Genomic DNA, 25,241 nt, shown 5'->3' with positions numbered 1-25,241 from the left:
ATCATGATTTTTTCATAGTTTTAAAGCTCACCATGAGTTTGTATTAGTATTTTTTAAGCATATGATATGGCTTTTGGACCGGGAAGCGGTGTCGTGTGACGTGACGTCAGACTTGACAAGCGGATTGCTTGCATGCGTTCAGTGTGTTTTCTTGTAAGTGTTATTCTAATAATATTTTTGGGATGAATTCATTAACTTCCATGAGTTCATTTGTAGAATATCTTAAGTATACAGTTATTTTTTTCTTTGCTTTGATTCATATTGTAAAGTATTGGTTGCTTTGGTTTGACTGGTTGCATTTTAACCTGTTCTTGAATTTGTTGGATATGTCTTTGAAAACTAATGAGCGTTTCACACGGTATGCGGCAATCGTGAGTGTCTAGTATATTTTCAATAGGAGATGTGCTGAAAGCGGCAAGGGGGTACAGAAGTGAAGCAGAGTCGGTCCACATGCCTTGCGCGTGCACCCAAATCCTGCCCCTTCTGCGGACACGGCTTTGATAAACCTATTTGCACTAAATGCTGTACATAACGAGAAATGCTGTGATTTCGCCACCTGCTGTGTACCATGTGAAACGCCCAAAAGCGGACAGTCGCTGTTGACTCATGTGATGTTACTCATCCTCCAGGTTTTGAGTTTGCATGTGCATGATTGAAGTTTTTTATTTCTCCAGAGTCACGACCTTTGTCTCCATCTCTCACACCCCTCCCCTTATTTTGTTTCCCTTTTGGTTTCTTCAACCTCTCTGTTCACCCCTCCATACTGCTTGCCTACTCTTCTGGACTGTTCCATTGTCTTGTACTGGGGGGGGGGTTGACCCTTCTCAGTTCACTCCCTCAGAAATCCTCCAAGAGTGATAGAAGTTTAACTCTGAAAAAGGTTGCACGGTAAGCATGAATACAATTACTAAAACAGTTTGTATTTAGTTTTCCTATTATCTTCCATACGAGTGTTGGCATGTATTGTTATATTAATTTAGTGTTCACATGTGTGTGTTTTCTGTGGGTAATTTATTTAAGCACTGACACTTTGTTTTTACCCATCGCCAAGGCTTTATCACACTGATAAGCACTTGAAATTGGAGGTCTAGACTAGGGTTGCAAAATTCTGGGAATTTTCAAGGCTGAAAACTTTCCATTGGAATTAACAGGAAAATATGAGAATTAACGGGAATATATGGAAATTAAGGGGGATATATGGGAATAAACTGGGAATTTGAAAAAATTGCAGTTTCCTATAACATGTAATTTAAGATTATGCTTTAACATTTTTTGAATAGATTTGTTTAAAACAACAAGATTTAATTAGGGTGACCATACGTGCCATTCCTGACGCGTTCTGGCCAGGATTTCGGTGTGAAAATGAACACATTATTAATGAATTAAATGTTTTTAACAGATACCTCTAATGAGAATAGCTGTGTGATGAAGTAAAACTAAAGGGTTAAACACGAACTAAAGCAGATGTTGTAGTATGTCAGGCGAACGATGATAGATGGCGCAAAAATGGTAAAAACTGATTATTTCCCACTATTAATTACATTATGTTAAAGGAGTGTAACTACTGTAGCATGTAAATAATGCACATAAATAAAGTGAGCAAGAGCGCTCAACAATTATATCAAATCAACAGGCACATGAAACCTAGCTAGCAGGTTGCTCAAACAACAAAATCACAAGCTTACTTACTTTAACTTTGCAAGAACTATAGACAAATACGCGCGTCTGTGCTATTCTCCGAAATGTTTTATCAACTGGCTAGTTATCCTCCAGACAGTGACGGTCCGGACCACATCTTTCTCAATTCGGCCGTGTGGCGGGGGTCCCCGCTCGCGGGTGTGCGTGTACGTGCTATTCTCCGAAATGCACTTGATGGCCTTTTGTGCAGCAAATTTTTGTTTTTGTTTTGGACGACCTAGTTAAGGCGGTAAGGTTTCCAAGCTTAGGCGGGCCGCCTGAACTGAAATGTGCTGCGGGAAACCCTGATCCATTGATGCCACACCCCCTGCATATACTTGCATTCTTCCATAACATGCACAGATAAAATCAGATATTTAAATGTAAGCTGGCACTATTTCATTGAAAATGTATGAGGCTAGCTAGCTCAAGCTGTGATGCTGTTTTTTCTATATTTTGCTTCATTCTACATTTTTTTAATTAAATAAATCAACGGCTTGATGAGTGTAAGTATGAGGATTCTTTCAACTTTGTATTACCTTGCATTCATGTCTGCTTATGACAACAAAATGTTTATTTATGTTTGCATGAAGTTTATATGAATTTCCCAAAATTTCCAAATAATTCCCATAAATTCCTATAAACTCTCACAAATTCCTGTTAACTCTTTCCCCGCCATTGACGAGTTGTCTTGTCAATTAAGACAACACTTTTCTAGCCGGGTGATTCTCAAGAAAACTTGGTTTTAAAAATGTCAAGCATGAAAATGTAAAAATTGCTTAAATTTACTTTTTTTCCCACCAGACATTGAAAAACAAAGTCTGGAGTAAATGGGAACATTAATTTAAAAACGTTTACTTATCATTTAACACTTTTTGTAACCTAATTTAAAAAATGAGTCCTAAAAAATCTCATTACCGCAACAGTCAGAAAACATCAACACTGACATATTTTCAAAATGACATGACAAACCTGAAAGAACATAATTTGGAGATTCTGCACATGCATTTAAAATCAAAGTATTATGCTTCTATTAATTAAATTAACATTTAATAAGCATCTGTTGCGGTAATGATAATCAAAATGTCGTGTAAGCATTCTGACAAGACAATATTTCAAATTAACTGTAAAAAAATGATCTTACCTGGTAGCCATCTTGAAGTAACTGGTCCATGTGCTTGGTCACTCAAAATCAAACTTTATTAAAATTATGTATGTGTGCTTAAACTGTTCTCAAAAAGTGTTGCGGAGGATGAGAACATCAGGCATGGACACATCATTTTCCTAATTTTTCTTCATTATTATTATACATGAATATTCAGTAAATATTTTTTCTGTCATCTAAAGTAGTCTAGCAAAACATCCATTTATTTTTTTTCTTAATATTTTGTGTTAATTTGATTAAATTACAACATAACGCATGTTCAAACACAGCCGGACACATTGCGGTAATGAGAATTTCAGCAGAAAATGAGATAAAATTTACAATTATAAATTCTTATGTTGAAATCACACATTGTGCAAGGTAGAACACACTATTGTGTTAATTCTGATGCTTTTTAATGTTACTATATTACACATTTTAAAGCTAAAATCATTACTGCCGTGGTGTTTCAATGGTTTCGTGAGAATCACCCAGCCAATGTTGCTTCCCTGATGACTTTTTACTGTAAATAAATAGCGGAATCTATAATTCCGCTATTATCTACTAGGTGGCGCTCTTACCCAATTTATGAAAAACTGAAGCATCAGCTTATTCACCAACATAGAAAACTCTGTGTATGTTTTGATCATCGTTCTGAATCTGATCTGTAACAAAGTTTCCAGTTTTTTTTTTGTTTCTTTGTTTGTTTAAAAGCAGAGGGTCTGTTTTTAATTTGATATATTGTATGTTTATATATTTATAGCATTTTGTGAAACTTTTGTGAAAAAAATTAATGCTGGTTGCAGACTTTAAAAATAATTTCTGGCAGGGTATGAGTTAAGTTTTTAAATTGGAATATTTCCACAATTCCCCAGAATAAGTTTTCATGGAAAGTTTCCAAGCTAATTTTTTCCTTTACAACCCTAGTCCAGACTCAAATTTGTGACCCTGGACCACAAAACCAGTCATAAGGATCTTTTTTTTTAAATTGATATTTATACATAATCTCAAAGCTGAAAAAAAAAGTTTTATTGATGTGTGGTTTGTTAGGATCAGACAATATTTAGCATAGACACAACTATTTGGAAATCTGAGGGAGCCAAAAAAAAATCATAATATTGAGAAAGTCATCTTTACATATTACTAATGATAAATACATTTATATATTTTATAATATTTATATTATATATATATATATATATATATATATATATATATATATATATATATATATATATATATATATATATATATATATATATATATATATATATATATATATATATATATATATATATATTATGGGTGTCACGATTCTCCAAATCCTAGATTCGATGACATTTTCGATTCTGAGGTCACGATTCAATTTGATTCTCGATTTTTACATTTTTTAAGACAAAAAATGATAGGCCATTATTATTTATTATTATTATTAATATTAATATTATAGTTTCAAATATATATATATATTTGCGGTAGGAAATGTACAAAATATTTTCATGAAACATGATCTTTACTTAATATCCTAATGATCTTAGCATAAAAATCTATATATTTGACCCATACAATGTATTGTTGGCTATTGCTACTTATATACCCGTGCAACTTATGACTGGTTTTACATTTGATTTGACAAATTATTTGCAAACAACGCTTTTGATAATTTGAAATGTGTTTATCCACAGATAAATAATAATAAAAGGGTTAGGGACAAGTTTCAATAGACCCGCAAATGCTGCCCACAAACACACACAAAGAGTTACGTCCTGATGTTTTTTTCAACGATTACGTCACACATCTCTGTATATGTATGTGTTGTAGGGAGTTTATAAGGGAGGCCTTCAGACATAAGCCCTTCTTCAACAACCTACCAGAAATGCTTTGCAATGGAGAATTCGGGGTCGAGGAGATGAGCTGCTGGAGCGGAGATGACGTTGTGCAAAGGTAAGAGAGATGTTGTGTGAAGACTCTTAAATGAGTGTGTGCTGTCAAAAGAAACGCATCATTATAAATAATCACTCAGGAAAGTGCCAGACACACCCACAGAGATCCTCTATTACCTTTGAGTCTAATTCCTAATAGATTTATAACTAATCTGCTGCTCCTCGGAGAGAAATGTTTGCTTTGAGAATTGATGTCTGGTTGTAATTTCACGCCTCAAAAGATAACTCACCATAATGACCGATGACAAATGATTTAACGAATTTAGTGGTAAAGAAATGGATCGCATTTGCTTTATCGGCCAGGAGGTGTTGAGTTTATCCAGTTTGTACTTTCTGTTTTTTCTCTTTTTACCCTGCCCCTCTTTTTTCCTCTCTATCCAAATTCTTGAAGTTTTTGCCTGGAGTGATTTGAGGTTGCTCTGTTGAGTCGAGGCTGTTTGTGGGCCTTCGTCGATCTCTTTCCCTCTCATCCATCACTCTTTTTCTCTCCATCTCAGAGAGTTCACTCGGCAGGCGTCGATCTGTATTTCATTTCCCTGTTGGCTTTATTTCTAAGCAGAACTTGCAATTATAACATTCTCTCTCTTTCTCTCCCTCGTACCCAACTGTGGTCGCCCCACCTTCCATCAATCTCTATATAGCAACCAACCAAATCCTGTCCGTCAACATATAACTATAAATGAGAGAAGGATGGATAGACACAATATGAATAGTTTTCTTCTGTATGCTTGTGTATATAATATCATGGTACATTTTTAAAGTATGCTCTAGTTCAACCAAAAAAGCCCAAACTATATTAGAAATGCGTGGTCGTATCAAACAAAACGGTGCACGTGCATGCCAAACCGTCGGAGGATAACGGGACGATTCGATTCTTTAACCGTTGCACCCCTAGTATCCACATGAATTGATGGGATGATGTCAGGTGGTGTTAAGTATGTAACAGGTGGTTGTAGGTATTAATAATGAGGACTGTCATCAGAAAAGAAACAGGTGATGACATTTCATTGAAAGATTATTCTTGAGTAACATTATGGTTGTGTATTAAAAACAAATGGGCTCAATATTGATTTCTTGATCTCTCCTGTTCCAGTAAAAACACAAATTCTCATTTCAGTCCAAGAAAGACTTACTTGGACTCTTTTATTATTGGATTAACGAATCAGTTTGTGAAATTTGGCTCAGCAATTGGTATTTCCATCAGAAAAGTCAGCGAGACGCAAAACAGAAACAATGCAAGATGTCTGAAACATTTAGGGACGTAGCTCTCAGCTAACCTCTGCAAAAATGCTGTTTGCTTTTAACCCTTTAAAAAGGTCCTAATATGTACCATTTAGAGATATGCACAATGGGTTGACAGTGGGTTGGCCCATTGCCAAACAACAAGAAGGTCCCGGTTCAAGCCTCAGCTGGGTCAAAAGGGTTTGGGTTTCCTCCCACAGTCCAAAAACAATGTAAAGTAAAATGTCTGTAGAAATTACAGTATTACTGGCAACAGTTTGTTTAAAGTGAAATAAGCATTAAACATTAACAAGTCTTTATCTCTACATGATAAAACTAAAATAACAGCCTCATGCAAAGCATTCTTGGAACCAAAATCTGAAGGAAAAAACTGAAAAAGGTTAATGAGGATTTCTGGTTTCTGGTTAGAGTTTTATTCTGTGAACATTAACAAGTATTTGTCTTTAATGTTCATTTAACTTTAAACAAACTGTTGCCAGTAAATAACATCAATTTACATCTACAGTAAGTTACTGCCAAACAGCTGCATAACTACAGCAATGTTGACAGTAGCTACGTTTACATTTACACATTTTGCCTCCATCAGAATGAAATCCTTCCGATTTATCAATCGAAAGCATTTCATTCTGATACGTTAGGTAATAATGTGATTGAATTGGTGTGCGTGTTTATATGACACAAGCTTTAAATCAGATTTGATCATTTGACAAGCGCACATTGCACCAATATAGTTTCGCTCTGTTTCAAGACACGCATACAAATCATCCTCCTAAAATCGCTGTGCGTCTATTTCAGGTCATAATTAATAAATGACGAGCCCACGAAGCTTTGTGCCTTGTTGATTTTCAAGCAGCAGCAAAAACACCAATTCAAATGTGCCCAAAAAGCGTATTTTACTTCACACGGTGCTGCAGAGTCCAAACACACCAAGTATAAATCATGGACTGACCAGACAAAAGCTGTCTTGTATCATTTTACGGGGGTTTGGAAGGAGAATAGGAACATTTTAAGATTGACAAGACAATCACTTTATGTGACATTCTTCAACAAAACAAACTCCAGTTAGGGATGCCAATTAGGGATGTAATGGTTAATGGTGTCTCCCATTAAAAATGCCTGTCTGTAACCAATTCTGAATCGCAAGGCTGTGATTCTGTGTTTCATGCAAAGCTTGTGTGTGTACTACGGCATTTGGTCAGTAGGAAGTCCTTATCAATCTAAAATCATTATGAGTCGGAGTCGTTTATAACGTGCATTTAAAAAGCAGCACTCGTTAAATAAAAATCATAAAAAAATATTCTTTATTATCATGAAAATACCTGAAACAATTTGAAGAACAGCGATATAAATTTTCCTGTAGACATTTCCTGGAATAGCTTTGTAATGCTACTTCTTCTGTGGTACTAAGGGAGTTTCTGCAAAGAGTGCCCCCTGGCATTCGGATGTGCCGGGATTTCACCGTAATTCGTTCAAATTCATTCATTGAGAAAACGCGCATTTGCACGTTAATCGTTACATCCCTAACGCCAATTCTACGTCATTGCATATGCTCCACACTTCAGCTGGTTTGCCAACTGCCATTAAATAAAGAAAAGAAGAAGAAGATTGCACACACGCAGAGCGTCCCAGTTTCAGTTATCCATCTGATCAGTGTTAACATGTCCTTTTGAGTGGATTACAAAAGGTTTAAACAGATTACATTTTTAAACAGTTTGGTTCTTTTTAATCTGATTGTGGTGTTTACATGGAGCATTTTTATTCAGATTGAACATTTAAACCGATTAAAAATGTCCATGTAAACACAGCTAGTGTAGAAAAACAAAAACACTTGCATTGACCACTAATTTATCTGTTATTTATATTTGTTGATCCTCTTTTTTGTTGATATTTTGTAATCATTGTCCTAGACTATGCCTTTATAAACTGTGCCCATGTTTGTAACTTTTTGCAGAGCCTCTTTAACTTCTTTAACTCTGGGACCCTGTACCGGGTCCAGAATTATCTTATTTTGACTTAATATAAAATATTCCTTTAAGTCCTTTTGTAATGGTCTGTCATGGACCCAGTACCACATATGAGATACTGTTTGAAAGCTTAGAATCTCTACTTTCTGCAGATATGCATCACTTTGAGATATGTTTTACTGTAAGAAAGTAATTTACACTTAATTTACACTATCAACCCCCACACAATTTTTTATATAATTTAATATTCACATATTTCATATTTTTCAAGTATGACAAACATAGACAAGTCTTATATCAAATGAAAGCTCTCACTCTCAGGAATAAGGCTACATCGTTATTTTTATCTATTTTCATCACTTATCCAACAATCGTCGAATGAATAATGAGGTAAAAAATGCTCTTTTGTAAACATATGGGAAACTTGAGTGTGAGCTGCCTCAGATAGCACAGATAGCCACAAATGATACACCATCTTTTATTTTAGGTCCTACTCTAAAAAATAAGTCCATTCAAAGCATTTATTTGGTTGTGTGCATGAATAATACCTAGCTATTTTTATATGTGCAAAACAAAAAATTAATATTTATATGAAAAATGTATTTTCGCACGCTACATGCTAAAGAGTTCATTCTTTTTTTGGGTGTTAACTGTCTGCAGTCTGCTAGAGCACCCAGAACCAGAGTTATACACTATCAAAGACAGTATTTACAACATAAAAAAAGACAATTTGGTGTTTCATCATATGAAAAACAACATAAATAACAATATTTGTCACAAACAGCAGATTTTTATGTAACTTCAGGGTTTTCTTTAAAATGATATAAAGATATTGAATTTATTCCACTGTATGTGGTTATGGGAGCACTTCAAATATTTTTAGGCGGAAATTAAATACAAAAAGGGTATTATTCCTTCCTTCAGTTGGAGTAAAATAACTTTTGCATTTATTATGATAGATAAAAAATTCCTTTTTCCTCTGTAAGCTGGCAATAGCTGGAATCAAACAAAACTGTCAGCAGGTTTCGTTACCACTCAGGGCCAGAGTTATACACTTTTAAATACAGACTTTAGAAAAAAAAACATCAACAAGCGCCTATTTATTTTTGTGTTTATTAGAGGACTAACAACACATACAACCATGTTGAGCACTTTTAACAGTGTTTTATGTAATTTCAAAGGGTTTCCTGTAAAATGATACCAAACTTTTGTATGTGCACCTCTGCTTGTGGGTATGAGAAGCTTTTGAAATTGGGTAGGCCAAATCCAGGCGGAAATCCCCAAAATAGCCTCATTCTTCTGAAAGTTTAATTTATTTTTATATTCCAAACACACCAATGCATAGCCTACCATTTTTTTAAGAGACCTTAAATAAAATATTTGAACAAAAAGCAAAGATTGTCCAGAGTTGGATGTTAGTGTAAGTTGTATGGTGTCTGCCAGCTTATTTCACCCAGATGCTCTACTAGGTTGAATTTAGATCCAAAACACGTTGCCTCAAATTATGAATACAAAGTTAATAATGTAAAGTGTATGCACAAAAACAAGCTAAATTGCAGTCAGTGTAAGCAAACCTTTAAATCCAGATAGTCAGCGAGGGAAAGGGAGAGAGAATTACGGTACATGTAGATCAAGTCTTTGACTGTACAAACAAGCTGAAGACCGCAGTAGGTCGCGGTGTGGCACAAATCACTGATCACATCCAGATCGACTGAAGGTGTGGAAGAGGAAGAATGTAGGGTGGTCTCTCAGGGGTCGCTGTGCTGAATCTGGGTCCCCGACGGCCTGGAGGAGGAACAAAGGGCCCCCTGTGAGCTCTGTGTGGGAAACATCGGAGGAGTGAATCCCAACGCCCAGCCTGGGAATGTGCCCTCTAAATACATGGAGCAAAACTCATACCGAGAGAATAAATACACACACATTGATGTTTCTCTCTCTTTAAAGGAATACTCAATGTTCATGAAAAAAATCCTGATAATTTACTCACCCTCATGTCATCCAAGATGTTTGTCTTTCTTTGTTCAGTCAAGAAGTTTTTCTGGGATTTTTCTCCATATTGTGGACTTTAGTGGACCTCAACAGTTTACAGTTTCAATGCAGCTTCAAAGTCAAGGCATAAGGGTCTTATCTAGCGAAACCATCATCATTTTCACCAAAAAAAAAAAAAAAAACTAGCCGTGTGATGCACCATGACGTTTGTGAAACTACTGCTTCAGTGTTTACAGGTGTGGAACTTTCAGATGTTGTTGTATGTGTAATAATACTAATTAATGCCTTTGTGTCAGTTTATTGTTTAAAATGGTCCGCAAGTTTCACATATGTAACGTTGTGTGATCTTTCAATGTGATTCCCGGTACGCAAGGTCGAATGACAATGGTTTCACTAGATAAGACTCTTATGCCTCGGTTGGGATCATTTAGAGCCTTTAAAGTTGCATTGAAACGGTAAACTGTTGAGGTCCACTGAAGTCCACTATGTGGAGAAAAATCCTGGAATGCTTTCATCAAAAAACTTTATTTCTTCTAGACAGAACAAAGAAAGACATAAACATCTTGGATGAAATGGGAGTGAGTAAATGATCGAGATTATAAAAGTGGAGTAATCCTTTAATGGTGTCACAATCACTTCATCTGTCGAATCTACATAAGTGAGGCTTGATCCATATGGACGACACACATAAAAGGCCCATGCACACATCACACACACTTCAAAGCATATCCAGTACTTTTATAAAGATTATTCAGCTCTCTGAGGCTTCTGTAAATAGTCAGCTGCAGATACATGCAGGCCCAGATGTATTCTGCCGATTTGTCCTTTACATTTTCTGCGCCTAATTTGGCCTAAAGGAAAATGTGGGTATGGCTGTAAATGTGGTTAAAATGATCTAAAATTCTTGCACTTTTATTGGTAGTTAAAAGGTTGATTAATTTAGTCATAAATGTAATATTTCACCCAGTCTGTGAATTCCAGGCTACAGTCTTAAAATCTAATGATGAGATTGTGAGCATCAAAGTCAAAAACAGTAAATCTCACAGGCAGGGTTACACGAGAGAGCCGAGACGTACAGTAAGGGGTGGGAGATGTGCCGAACAGATTTTGCACAGCTCAGGAGTCTGTGTGGGCCTGTAGACATAAAACAGCAACGACACACGTTTGTAAGTGAGCGAATGTAGATCCATTCATGCGGGTCCACGTACTGGATGGCTTTTCAGTGAAAGTTTTTGAATGCCACACATTTTTATGCCCTCATGACAAGCCAGTTGTTTACCATTTAGACATCTGGAAACCATTGAGTCTGTTAGATCCGCTGGATTTCTCCATGTGTGGCAGAACAGGGATTGTCAGGATGCTGATGTTGGCCGTTCTGATGTGTGTGTGAATGCTTGTGATAAGTGGTCATGTGGAATAATCTAAGTCAAACCAGCCCACCGTACGTGAGCACACTGGGATAGACGACACCCGACCCATTCCCATGACCCACATACTGTGCACCAGAACACACACACATACACATAAGCAGGTTCTGAGTAGGTTTTTGTCCTCTGTCGTATTCAGTGCCGGTCAAGAAGAGCGAGAGCGTTTCTTCTGTTTCACAAGAGAGAAAATACATAAAATGTTTGGGTCAATGACCATCAGGCATTTTTGCCCAACATCGGTCTTTGAAGTGTTATGTAGTAAAGTTATGCGGTAAAGTTTAAGTCTGGAAATAACCTGACAACGCTATCTCATGGCAAATCGTACGTATTTTACGTAGTGGCTAATTCGTATTAATTTGTACGATCACATCGGTCCTTTTTTGTATGATTTGCTTTTGCCCCTTTGACGTTGGGATTAGGGGTGGGTTAGGTGTTTCATTATTGTTTTTTTAATAATAATCGTATGTTTTTTATATGATTCACTTCATATAAAATAGCCAACTCGTAAAATACATGGGAATTTTCATGACATCAGGCCTGGCTATGACAGTAACTTTTTGGCTGTATTTCATTGTGCTCCTGTATAGCTCAGTGGTACAGCATTGTGTAAGCAGTGCAAATGGTCATGAGTTCGAACCATAGACTGTAAAAAATATATGTAGTGTTTGTGACATAACCCATGGGTTTCTGAAGACCATCAGTTCATCAGTTGGAAAAAATCATTCAGAAAGTGATCCCAACAATATCTGTCCTTGTATCTTTATCGTTATTGTTGTGGTCTGAACTTCGCTATTCTCTTTAATATAAAATGATTTTTAAAACTACAATTTTATAGTTATTGTTATAATGTGAATGGCCCTTAACTCTTTCACCGCCATTGACGAGATATCTCGTCAATTAACTCATTCACTGCCAGCCTATTTGAGAAAAGTTGCCCACCTGCATTTTTGTGATTTTAACAAAAGTTACACAAAATTCCTTGCAGGAAAAATTATCTTCTATAAATATATAAACATACAAATTATATCAAATTAAAGAACACACCCTCTGCTTTCAAACAAACAACAAACAAACAAACAAACAAAATGGGGAAAAAACATTTCATTATATATTTACTTTTTCCACTTAATTTGACCACTGAAATATGGATATTTCTCTTCAAAAATACAACATTTTGAGCAAAAAGCTTAAAAAAATGCGTTTTTGTAAAGGAATTTATGTTAGAGATCAGACTCAGAATGACTATCAAACATAAAGGCAGTTCAAATAAATCATCAAATCTTTTTAACTTCCGTTTTTGATAAATTGGCGGTTTGGCGCCATCTAGGATAAAAGCGGTATTACACTTTCACTTTGAAATTTGTCCAGAAAGGCATATTTATTAGTTAAATATTAACTCATAATTGACGAGATAACTCGTCAATGGCGGTGAATGAGTTAAGAAAAAACGCTTCCCCGCCAATGACGAGATTTTCCGTCTTTCAGCAATACCGCTATTATGCACCAGGTGGCGCCCTTCCGCAACTTTTTAAACCCGGAAGTATTGCCCCATGGCAAGCTGCTGCATGTCCGTGTCTGTTTTAAAGATCGCTCTAAATGGGATCTCTATGAAAAGTCCGTCACAAAAATGGAATTATCTCTGCTTTTTGCTCAAAATGTGGTGTTTTTGCAGTCTGTTCTTTCATTTGGTATATTGTATGTTTATATATTTGAAGAAGAACATTTTCTGGAAGGCATTAAACATTTGTGAAAATCATGAAAAACGCTGGCACTGGCTGGCAACTTTTTTAAAAAACGCTGGCGGTGAAAGAGTAAAGCAACGTTTACATTATAACGACAACTACAACATTAACTATTTTAGCGTCCTCACCACCGGACGATACTGATAACTTTATGCTAATCTGCTCGCGAAGCGCAGTGCTCACGCAAATCATTTACTTCCAGTGGCATAAACTTATATTGCATATTTCCTTGAATAAAAACATTTGTAATTGTTCAAATGTCAATAGATGTATAAATATGCTGTCTTTGTTGCATTTACAGCACATCTATAACCAGCAGATATCCTCAACACACTGCGGGCCCTATTTTAACGATCTAAGCGCATTGTCTAAAGCGCACAGCGCAACGTCTAAATGGGGGTGTCCGAATCCACTTTTATTTACTTACCAGGCTACATGTAAATCAGCTCTTTGTGCCTTCTAACGTCTCATAATTAGTCCTCATTTATGTCCAAGAGACTCAATAATAATCTTTTACATTCAATCATTTAATCTTTCATATTTAAAAGCGTTTTTGTGCTGCTGCGCATTCATGTATGTGATAAGCAAACCCGCGTTGTCGTCCCGTTTGTAGTCGCATATTACTAATGCGACTAATTACTAAAACATATTGACTTTAGACTTTAGAGCAGGTTTTTGTTGGTCAATGGCGTAGTCTATTTAAGTTGCCTTAAAAATGCAACGCGCCAACAATGCGCCTGAACACACCTCGTTTTCAGACCAGAACGCCCATGGGCGCAAAAGGGGGCGCAAATGCATTTGCTATTTAAACAACGCGGCGCTAAACGTGAAAATGATAATTGTGCAGGGTGGAAACTAGCAAAAGACACTTGCGTCACGCATTGCGCTGCATTGCGCCGGGTGTAAGATAGAGCCCTGCATTTCAGATATCTCTAAAGAGTGATTCTAGTTTGTGTAATCTAATATCTTTTGGTGTAATAGTCAGTGTAGTAGAATTAAAACATTATGAAGTCAATTTCACTGCAACTGCATCAGCCCTGGATACCTGAGGTCATTTTATGTTATAGACCTCAGCAACTTTAGATTCAAGTAAATTTGATTGGCTGTCAATGGTTTATCGTTCATCAGTTGGAAAAAATCATTCAGAAAGTGATCCCAACGATATTGGTCATTGTATCTTTATTGTTATTGTTGGGTGTGAACTCTGCTATTCTCTTTAATATAAAATGATTTTTAAAACTAAATTTTTTATAGTGGTAGTTATCGTTATAATGTGAATGGCTCTTAAAGGGGCCATGAACCTGTCGATTTTATACTGTTGTCTGAGGTCTACTTATGATGTTCGCGTCGTTTTTACATTCAAAAACATCAAAAGCAATAAGTTATAGGCTATTTTGTAACATGGATTAGTGGCTATCTGGAGAAATGGTTCGTTTGAAGGGGCGGGCCGCACTGAAGACCTGGACGTAAACACCCACTGCTATTCTGGATAGCTTCATTCTCCATCATTACATGTGGGGAAATGTTTTAAAAACATTAATGTGTAAAAATAGCAGCCGAACACATATATGTTTGAACCACAAAAGATGCCAGGTGCTAAAGATGATACACATAAATGACAATGAAGTAGAAACAAAACGTTACAAAACGTACAACACAGTCAGAATTAAAATTGCGGCTGATAAGTCCTTATCACTAACTTTGTATATTTATATTGTTATATTACAGTCGTATTGTTAAGTGTTGTACCTTTATTAATCGTTTAAAGTAACACCAAAGAGTTTTTTTTTTACCTTAAAATAACGTTTCCGAAAAAGTTAGAAACAAGGTGAACGGCACATTCACATTCGCTTTGCAGCCCTCTATCGGCCAAAACCGCACCAAAGAAATTTCCAACCGTCGGGTCGCGGTCCTGTAGTTTGAGTGAAAACTACAAAAACTTGCTTTACGGCAGACCTACAATCCAATCAGAGCCAGCTTTGCTGCAGTAGGCTAAATTACTTACGACAGTGGTAATGGACAATTCCGCTTCCAACCTGTAGGGGGAGCAAAGAGCAAAAACTCTTTAGTGTTGCTTTAAAGAGTAACTAAACCCTTATCCAACTTTTTTTAGTTACTGATCTGTAAGAATGATGGTTTATTAGTGCTGTTCATTGATTTTAGTAAGTTTTTTGACATTTGGATATAAAGTGTTTCAATACTACAATATATGGTGTAAAAACGTCTGAGTGCTGCCCTCTTCAGGTTGAACGGTGGCTACTGCAGTTGAATTTTCCTATTGGATGTTGGGTCCAAAAAATGACTCGTGACGTAAGCAGGTTTAAGCTTACCACGCCCTTGTTACGATCTCACCACACACTTGTTACGAGCTTAGTTCGTCCCCTCTATCTCTGTTGGGATCTGCCCACTTTTCTTGCATTTTTCAAATATTGCCAGTGGGTGGAGTCAGGCTCTGACCAGGGGTTTAGTTACACTTTAATGTTTTTAGTTAATTAAAACAGGCAAACATACATGTTTAGACAAGGATGTTACAATCAGGACACACCGAGCGATCTCTAATAAAGCAAAAGTGAAATGTAGTAACTTACTAAAATGTTTTACTCACATAATACTGCTGTACCATTCTTGTTAGATCCAATATTAGTGGTGCTTTTCACCTATCTCCAAATCTGCCAAAATGGTGCCAAAAACTGTTACATTTCAGTAACAAGGATGTTTTCAGTTCTGAAACTTGTAGGATGTTAATTTAAGTATGATGACCTCTTATATAGACGGTTTCATCGAACGCACGTGATACGGGTCTGGATCCAAACCTTACTTCCAGTTTCGTTTTTTTAATGGTCTGAGTTGCTAAACTGATCTCTTGAAAAAATGCCTCGTCGAAAATAACAAATGTTTTGGTTTCCAAGGTTATCTATGTGTTGTTTTTTTGCTTGTTATATAAATAAACTACGTTTAAAGAACTTTGTTGTTATTTATTCTTAGCGGACTTTACCAGAAGTTACGTGAGGATCGCGACAGCCGCTTGTTTAAGTTGTTACTGCTGAAACGGTGTATAACAAATTCTCAAGTTAACTTTGATGTTTTGATTCAACAATCTTTTAACTGTAAAAGTAAAATGTTGTGTAACTGTATCAGACACACCTGACTACCCTGGTGTGTGATGGATTTTTGTTTATTTATCTAGAAGGAGTGTGTAAAATTAGTTTTACAGGGATAGTTCTCCCAAAAAATGAAAACTCTTACATTTCTTTGTTCTGATTAACAGAAAGTAGGAAGAAATTTGTACTGAAGCAGGAAATAAAATCACCATAACTACTATGGAAGCCAGTGGTGCTCATAAACAGTTTGATTATAGACGGTTTCATCGGACGCACGTGATACACGTCTTGATCCGAACCTTACTTCCGGTTTCGTTTTTTTAATGGTCTGACTAGTTGCTAAACTGATCTCTTGAACAAATGCCTCGTCGAAAATAACAAATGTTTTGGTTTCCAAACTAATCTATGTGTTGTTTTTTGTGCTTGTTATATAAATAATCTACGTTTAAAGAACTTTGTTGTTATTTATTCTTAGCGGAGTTTACCGGAAGTTACGTGCGGATCGCGACAGCCGCTTGTTTATGTTGTTACTGCTGAAACCGTCTATAAGCATTGCTCAAAATATCTTCCTTTGTGTTTACCAGAACAGAGAAATTAATACAGGTTTGTAAAACATGAGGGTGAGGAAAATAATGACAGAATTTTCATTTTGGGGAAAATATCCCTTTAATTTTGGGGTCTCCAACCTTTTTGTGATAAGGGCTGGATGGCTACTTTTTGATTCTACTCAAGTTGAAGTCTACGCAAACCTTTTTTGTTTTACTTGTAGATTTTCTTTTATTTTACTTGTTTTGTCATTGTTTAAAATGTTAACATACTTAAAAGAAGAAATAAAGAAATAAATATAAAAATTGAGGCTATTAATAAAATGTGCTTTGGTGGGCAACTCACGGACCGTGTGCAGGTAACCATGTTGGAGGCTTATTTTCTTATCCGTGATGAATACGTTTGAATACACCTATGCATTTATATCTTAATCATCATCTCTGTTTTCACATTTCTGTAATGCGCAGCATTCAAGAGCCCACGAGAGTTGGAACGTGTTTCGTTTTCTGGAACGCACTTTTGGCAAAAGGACAATAAAAATCCTTCGGTTATATAAGACTCTGAATTTAATTATCTGAATCAATCCGGGGCGAGAGCCTAAGAGGGACACTCGGACGGTTTTACTCCACGTTTCATTCCTGGCTGAATCGGATCTGATAACATCACATCTGGGCACTTCAGTTCAGATCCACATGTTGTGTTGAAAATCAGAAGTTCTTACAAGAGATGGCGAGACATTACACACTCGTAAGCGTCCTAGCTGAGGAACAGACGTCGAGTTCGTCTGGGAGTTGTTCAGTGTGGTCGTATCGCTGACTGTCTGATCTTTTGAGAAACAAGGAAATCTGTTTAAGAGAAGAATCTTATGAATGTTATCGTTTTTATTTGGCCAGACCAGAAACATTTCCCTGCTTGGATTTGGGCCACGGATTGTCATGCTAGCAATTATTGAATAAAAGCTTTGTTCTGTTTTTGAGTATTGAGTAAAGAGCTTGTGTGTTTCTCACAGTCCAGCATTATTTCAATGCTCCTTCACATTGACTAGTGCTTGATTTACTGGTGGATTAGTTGAGCCTTACTTAAAATAAAACTTAGCTGATGAAACTACTTTCAGGAAAAAATTACAAAAGGTGTCACTGGATACATGCAATTATATAATAATACAAAGGAATAATACAGAAAACAAAACTGCTAAAAGCAGTAAATGGGACAGCAAGGAATCAAACAGCATCAGGAAAATCAAATAAATAAAAATAAGGATCAGAGGAGATGAACGGGATCACTTTTCCAACACCGTCCCCTGGGTAGGTCCAAAAGCATCTCTCCGGAAAACACACTCAGATCCTCAAACACACTTCATGGATAAGACATTGAGTTTTTGATCTTTTAATGTCTTGTTGTCCACCACCAGAACTTGCTGAAGTTGGTTCACATGCGAATGATCAGCCATGCCGTCAGGATGAGAGAGGAAATCAAGGCGAGACGGAAGCGCCGGAGACATTATGAAACAAAAGCTCATGTTTTTATTTCCGCACGCTAAATAAAAGAGCCGTCCCAGCGGTGTCTTTGACCCCCCCCCACCCTTGTTTGTATGACTCTCATACTGGTGTCCTCTCATCGTCTGTGTTGGCCTGAATGTTCTCCAGACGGCTTCGCCCCGAACACATCATACACCAGATGGTCTTGAAACAACATCTCATCATCTTCACGCTCACTTCAGATTAGTTTGGGATGTAACGGTGGCAGACCAAACACACTTGGATGATTTTTTAGGTTGGCACACATACGGTTTAATGACCTTGGTTTTTGTTCTTTTATAACCCTGTATGTGGCTGTGTTTTTCCAAACCTTTCAATGAAGATCCACTCATGAAGAGTGTGGCTTCAACAGCTGCCTGTAACAATCACATCATCTTAAAGACCCTGATTCATGCCTTTAGTTGTGTTTGATTAGGACTCAGATTTGATCAATATTGGACTTGACATGAGACTGTTTATTCTGGACGCAATCATTTGGCTTGTTGAGGATGTGTGATTGTACATCTATCTGTTTCTGTCTGTCTGTTTGTTTTTTTGTTTGTCTGTCTGTCTGTCCATTGGAGATGTGTGATTGTCTGTCTGTCTGTCGGAAATCTGTGATTGTACATCTGTCTGTTTCTGTCTGTCTGTCTGTTTGTCTGTCTGTCTGTTGGAAATGTGTGATTGTATGTCTGTCTGTTGGAGATGTTTGGTTGGATGTCTGTTTGTCTGTCTGTCTGTATGTTTGTCTGTCTCTCTGTCTGTCTGTTGGAGATATATGATTGCACATCTGTCTGTCTGTCTGTCTCTGTTTGTTTGTCTGTCTGTCCATTGGAGATGTGTGATTGTCTGTCTGTCTGTCTGTAGTTGGAGATATGTGTTTGTCTGTCTGTCTGTCTGTCTGTCTGTCTGTCTGTCCGTCTTTCTGTTTGATTGTCTATCTGCCTGTCTGTTGGAGATGTTTGATTGTATATCTGTCTGTTTGTTTGTCTGTCTGTTGGAGATGTGTGATTGTATATCTGTCTGCCTGTTTGTCTGTCTGTCTGTTTGTCTGTCCGTTGGAGATGTGTGATTGTATATCTGTCTGTCTGTCTGTCTGTTGGAAATGTTTGATTGTATATCTGTCTGTCTGTTTGTCTGTTATTCTGTCTGTCTGTTAGAGATGTGTGGTTGTATATCTGTCTGTCTGTCTGTCTGTTGGAGATGTGTGATTGTCTGTCTGTCTGTCTGTCTGTCTGTCTATTTGTCTGTTAAAGATGTGTGATTGTATGTCTGTCTGTATTTATGCATGTCTGTCTGTCTGTATTTATGTTTGTCTGTCTTTCTGTTGGATATTTGTGATTGTATATCTGTCTGTCTGTCTGTCTGTCTGTCTGTCTGTCTGTCTGTCTGTCTTTCTGTATTTAAAAATTGAGTCTGTCTGTCTGTCTGTATCTCTGTCTGTTGGAGATGTTTGATTGTATATCTGTCTGTCTGTTTGTCGTTCTGTCTGTTTGTCTGTCTGTTGGAGATGTGTGATTGTCTGTCTGTCTGTCTGTTAAAGATGTGTGATTGTCTGTCTGTTTGTCTGTTATTCTGTCTGTCTGTTAGAGATGTGTGGTTGTATATCTGTCTGTCTGTCTGTTGAAGATGTGTGATTGTCTGTCTGTCTGTCTGTCTGTCTATTTGTCTGTTAAAGATGTGTGATTGTATGTCTGTCTGTATTTATGTTTGTCTGTCTTTCTGTTGGATATGTGTGATTGTATATCTGTCTGTCTGTCTGTCTGTCTGTCTGTCTGTCTGTCTGTCTGTCTGTCTGTGTGTGTGTGTGTGTGTGTGTGTGTGTGTGTGTGTGTGTGTGTGTGTGTGTCTGTCTGTCTGTCTGTCTGTCTGTATCTCTGTCTGTTGGAGATGTTTGATTGTATATCTGTCTGTCTGTTTGTCGTTCTGTCTGTTTGTCTGTCTGTTGGAGATGTGTGATTGTCTGTCTGTCTGTCTGTTAAAGATGTGTGATTGATTGATTGTATGTCTGTCTGTATTTATGTTTGTCTGTCTCTCTGTCTGGTAAGATGTGTGATTGTATATCTGTTTTTTAGGCCTAAACCCTTTTTATACCAAAAGATATTTTAAGCCACTTATACAGTCCTACCCAAAACAGTCTATTAAAATCATGTACTGTTAAGCAGAAGTGCAAACACAATAACTTATTTATTGCCAATTTTCAAAAGGAGTACTAAAAGTAGTTAAAATGTTGATGTGCTGCAGCCGCGATCCTCTCTGGAGTTTATGAAGTACACAGAAATATTAAAGTTATTAATCCATCAGAACGTTAATCCAGCTTCTCTCTGTGAAGGCACACATTTCAAATTTCAAACATACACTGACTGAAACACGGCAATGTCGCAAATCTGTGACGTAGCACGCGAGCCAATGAGCTTTTTATATCATTGTCGTAAAGCAATGTGTCGCAAAGCTTCTTAAGGGCGCAATATTTGAATTCATACCAAACATGAGATTTGACTTTTACAGTCGCTGATGAGAACTGGGATCAAGGTCACTTCATAAAGGGCTGTATTTGCATTCCTCGCAATTGTATGAATTTTAAATATGTGGATTACAGTGAATGAATAATCTTTCTTCTCTGTGTCTATGTCGCTCTTTTTTTAATAACTTCATTAATAACTTTACACTTTACGTAAAAATACACAGATATTCTCATGAGATCACGTTGGTCTGGCCAGCTGTCTGTGTGTCATTAATCATTGTATCTCCAGTCAGCTTTTTGTCTTACTTTGTGTATATGCGTGTGTGAGAATGAGTGTGTTTGTTTGTGTATTTAATGCTTTTGGATGAAGTTAAAAGGCATAATTCTAGATTTCTCAACACTTCAGATAATTTTTGTTACCTGCAATTTTAACATATTCAAACATCTCTTGTTAAATTTGAACCCAAATTCAAATCTATGAATCAATGACTCAATTACCCACAATCCATTCTGTAAACCAAATGTCTCAGAGGGATTTTCCAGACCTGAGAGCAATTAAAACATTCTCCAAACTGCCTTTCCCACAATTACAGACAGTTTTGCAACTCTCACATTCGTCTTAATGCATTCAAGAATTATTGGATGATCTTAAACAGGCCAGATTTCCATATTGTATTACTGTAACATTTTGCTTAATCATGATGACAAATTGTCCCTAAAGTAAAGTAAACCAATATATATACTATATATACTACAGACATGGGGTGGTGGCAAGAATTTGATCATCAGTTTGCTCATTTGTGTGTATTAGGGTGTGGCACTTTTTTGTATTATTAAGTAAAATATTTCAGTGCAGACTGTCCTGGTTTCCTCCGATGCAATAATGTTTTGAATATTTGTATCACAATACTATTAGTGTTTATATGGGTTTGAGATGTGAATACGTTTGTACATTCTTTAGATGCTTTGTGATGTCTCCAAGCTCCCGTCTGTGTGAATGACAATGTTTGAAAGTATGTGTGCATTTGTTTTCTTTTTTTAGCAAAAACTTTTGTAAAATCTTTTGGATTAGTTTATTGCAAACAATGGACGTTAAAATGCTGTTAATTTATATTTTTGTGCTTTATAGGGGGTCTCTCAAAATTTGGCGAGCCCCCCTCAATTCGTTTGAGTTTTATTCCCTGTTATTTGATAGCTGGCTTTAGTATCCTGGCGAATCTGATCACAGTGTAAAACCTAATTGATGCGAGACACGTGTGAGATTCCTGTGGGCGTTTTACATGAAAGAACATCAGTGTAGCATTGCATCTCATTGCTATAACTTAACTTTCCTTTCTTTCCTGAAAGTCAAGCATATATGAGCATGAATTGTCTGTCTGAAGCTTAGAGATCCTTTCAGATGTATGCTGGAGAAGTCACATTTGACTGAACTAGAGATGTTCAGCTGCTGGAGAACATTTATCTCTGCAGATTTAGCCTCTGTGGTCCAAACTAGAATTAGACTATCGTATATTTTCAATCTTCAAGCCCTTGGTGTAACTCAATACAAAACCAGGCTTACTAAATGAGCAGATATACAGCACTCAAGAGCCAGCTGTTAGCAGTGAGTGCCCAAAAAATGCCATCACTGCCATCTACAGGCAATAAACTGTGACAGCGGACGATATTTATGTAAACTAGAGATAAAACGGTACACTGGTGTTGCTGTTTCAACTTTTTCAACAATTTTTCTTAAGTTAACGCAAATGGCAGTTTCTAAATTCGTTCATTCAACTTAAAATGTTTTACTGTCTACTACACCATTTTTTTTTCATTCACTAAATAAATATTTTCCTTCATCCAAATAAAAATCTTTAGGGTAACAGTTCACATCTATATTTTATAAATTGAGCCAATAAAAACGAATCAACTTGCCCTAAACAATATGTAAACCTGGCAAAGGTGTATTTTCTATTTGAACGAAGTCCATTAAATTTAATTCTAGTCTAGTCAGTTTTCCAATGTTTTAAGAATGTGTGTTGGTTGTGTGAATGTTAGAAAAATGTTACATTTTAAAGAAATAAGCCTCAAGAAGCAGTGGGTTAGTGAGTTACTTATGCGTAGTATTTTTTGCAAAAAAGAACATTAAACAGGAAAATGAAATCAAGTATACAAAAACATAAACATAAAATACTAATAATTAACAATAATACCCCCAAATATTTTTTTATAACTATAGTCAATGTCCTTTGCCCATTCGAAAAGGGATAAGAAGAAAATTTTTTTATTTAATCCCACCCCTTAATACAAATATTACTCTTTAGCCTAAGGGGCCAGTCACACCAAAATCGCTTTAAACGCTTGAAAACGCAAGGTGCGACGCACTGCCTTTTTTAAAAAAAGAGCAGTGCGACGCGGCTTTTCATATTGCTAAGCAACCACCGAGTCAGCTGTCTTGTCAATCAAATATTGAAGCGTAAGCGCTCTTTTGCTGTTAACTGTCATATTAGCAGAAACTTTAAAAAGAAACGCTTGCTCTGACCTTGTTTGAGGATGAGAGGTGCACAAACACACAGGAGAGAGTGAGCGAGTGGAGTCCGGTTCTTCAAAGCAACTGTAAACTTCCCTCACCACAACATAAGGTCCGCCTCTCCCCTCATTCGATTGGACAATGGAAAGACGCGAATGACGTCGGGCGCTTTTCCGCTCTCAGCGCGCATAAACAGCGCGACCTGCCCATAGAATATCATTCAAAAAGGCGCCTGCAACTGCCATAAACGCTTTTGGTGTGACTGGCCCCTAACAAAGTAGTTCTTCAGAATCAAGTGTGGCTGCAACAGAGCCCAGTTCCCAAGCAACCAGGGGCGATTCCAGGATTTTATAAATGGGGGGGGGGGGCACAGGGGGGACCAAGAACCAGTCAGGGGGGGCCAATCAGAAATCACCATTTAACCATTTAAATTAAGTGAACTATTCCTCTAAGTATCTAAATTACACAGAGTTGCGTGTAGCTTGTATTAGTTAACATTCAGACATTTCAGGACCGTTAGGGAAAATATTACTTAAAAATCTGATATTCCACTCCGTCTGATCTGACTATCATTGTATATTATATTGTATTTTAACACAACAGAATGCTATTTGTTATCTGTTCTGTTGTCAGACAACAAGAAAGAGTTTAAACTAGTGACTAAACACGACCCAATAACACCTCGTGTTTAATCCAACCAGCTGTTACTTTATACTGCTAAAATCCTAATTTATATGCGACATTGTCTGATACAATTTACATTGAAGACCTGATACGAGGTGATTTCGGATTACCCATGTGTCTCATGCAGTGCAGAGCTTTACTGATGCTCTTCTCATCTGATTGTGTTTATGAGCGCTTTTAATTTTAAATGCGATTGATAGTTTTATTGTAGATCACGTATAGCCCAGACAATTCAGCGCAAATTCAAAAATATCAGAGAATACTGTAACGCGTGCGCGCACATACCGCACCATAGGGAGGGAGAGAGCTCGTGCACAGAGAACTGGTGTGTGTGTGTGTGGGAAAACACTACTAACCTTTTGTTAAGTCATGATAAACTCGACCAACTGTCTTCTCACTCAGTAACATCTGTTGACTGTTCACGTTTACGTGAAAAGACAAGTACACGGAGGAACCCAGGTGGAAAACACAGCCAACTTTTAATTCCTTCACTCACTGTCAAGAGAGGCACTGTCGAGGTTCTGCACGCAGTGAGAAAGCGTGCGCGCGTGAGAGAGGCGCTTCTGAGCGCTTGCAATGGCGAATGAAGCCGTTTTAAATAGTAAAATAAAATGTAAATGGTAATCATGAAAAATCTATTTGATTTGTGTTGATTTGTGCCAGTGTTGAGTGTGTGGTGGGGCGCCCGCTCCTTCTTCGCGTTCGCACGAGTCTCAAATCAAACAGTGATTGACAGCACACTGGTCCAGTGGTGCGGTGGGCATTTTCAGGTTGACAGTAAATCTAGCTGGCCCAATGAGATTGGAGGGGGGCCAATCATATTCCAGGGGGGCCGATGCCACCCCATGCCCCCCCTCTAGACACGCCCCTGCAAGCAACACAGATAAGACACAATGAAAATATGAGTAAAGACTGTGGTGATTATTTTCATAAATTAGTACGTAGCAACAGTGGCATAGTGATACTTAAGCTATGTAAAGTGGTCTGAAGCATCAGGTTACCAGGGTATTTTATCACAGCTTAGAATGTGTTTCAACCAATCAGAATGAAGGACCAGAACTGCCCATTTTTGTTTTGTTTCATTTAAAGTCGCCATTATGGTGATCAGTGTTTGTTTTAATTGGACACAAACATTTAGAAATAATGTTTTATAACAGTTTTAAAATAATAAAATGCTAAGTTTCTCTATCAAAACAGTTGTTTTAAACATTGTTTGATTAAAACAAACATTGTCATAACGTTTGAAAATGTAACATTTAACGCCCGGACAACCAAGAAACATAAAACATACA

General features: G+C 37.0%; 1 protein-coding gene across 3 annotated transcripts in view; it reads left to right on the top strand.

The window, feature by feature from the left end:
• Positions 1-25,241, top strand: part of LOC141349056 (glypican-5-like) — a 189,522-nt gene that overhangs the window by 67,132 nt on the left and 97,149 nt on the right. For 2 of the 3 annotated variants that reach the window (XM_073857307.1, XM_073857313.1), the window contains exons 5-6: positions 829-888; positions 4,643-4,765. In XM_073857307.1, the coding sequence (XP_073713408.1) occupies positions 829-888; positions 4,643-4,765 (183 nt within the window). The remainder of the gene's footprint in view (positions 1-828; positions 889-4,642; positions 4,766-25,241) is intronic. The other variant, XM_073857318.1, reaches the window with a different exon arrangement.

The sequence above is a fragment of the Misgurnus anguillicaudatus genome, chromosome 2 (genome assembly GCF_027580225.2).
Source record: "Misgurnus anguillicaudatus chromosome 2, ASM2758022v2, whole genome shotgun sequence".
Lineage (NCBI taxonomy): Eukaryota > Metazoa > Chordata > Actinopteri > Cypriniformes > Cobitidae > Misgurnus > Misgurnus anguillicaudatus.
Note: the sequence above shows the minus strand (reverse complement) of the source record. Positions and strands in the feature narration are given on the sequence as shown.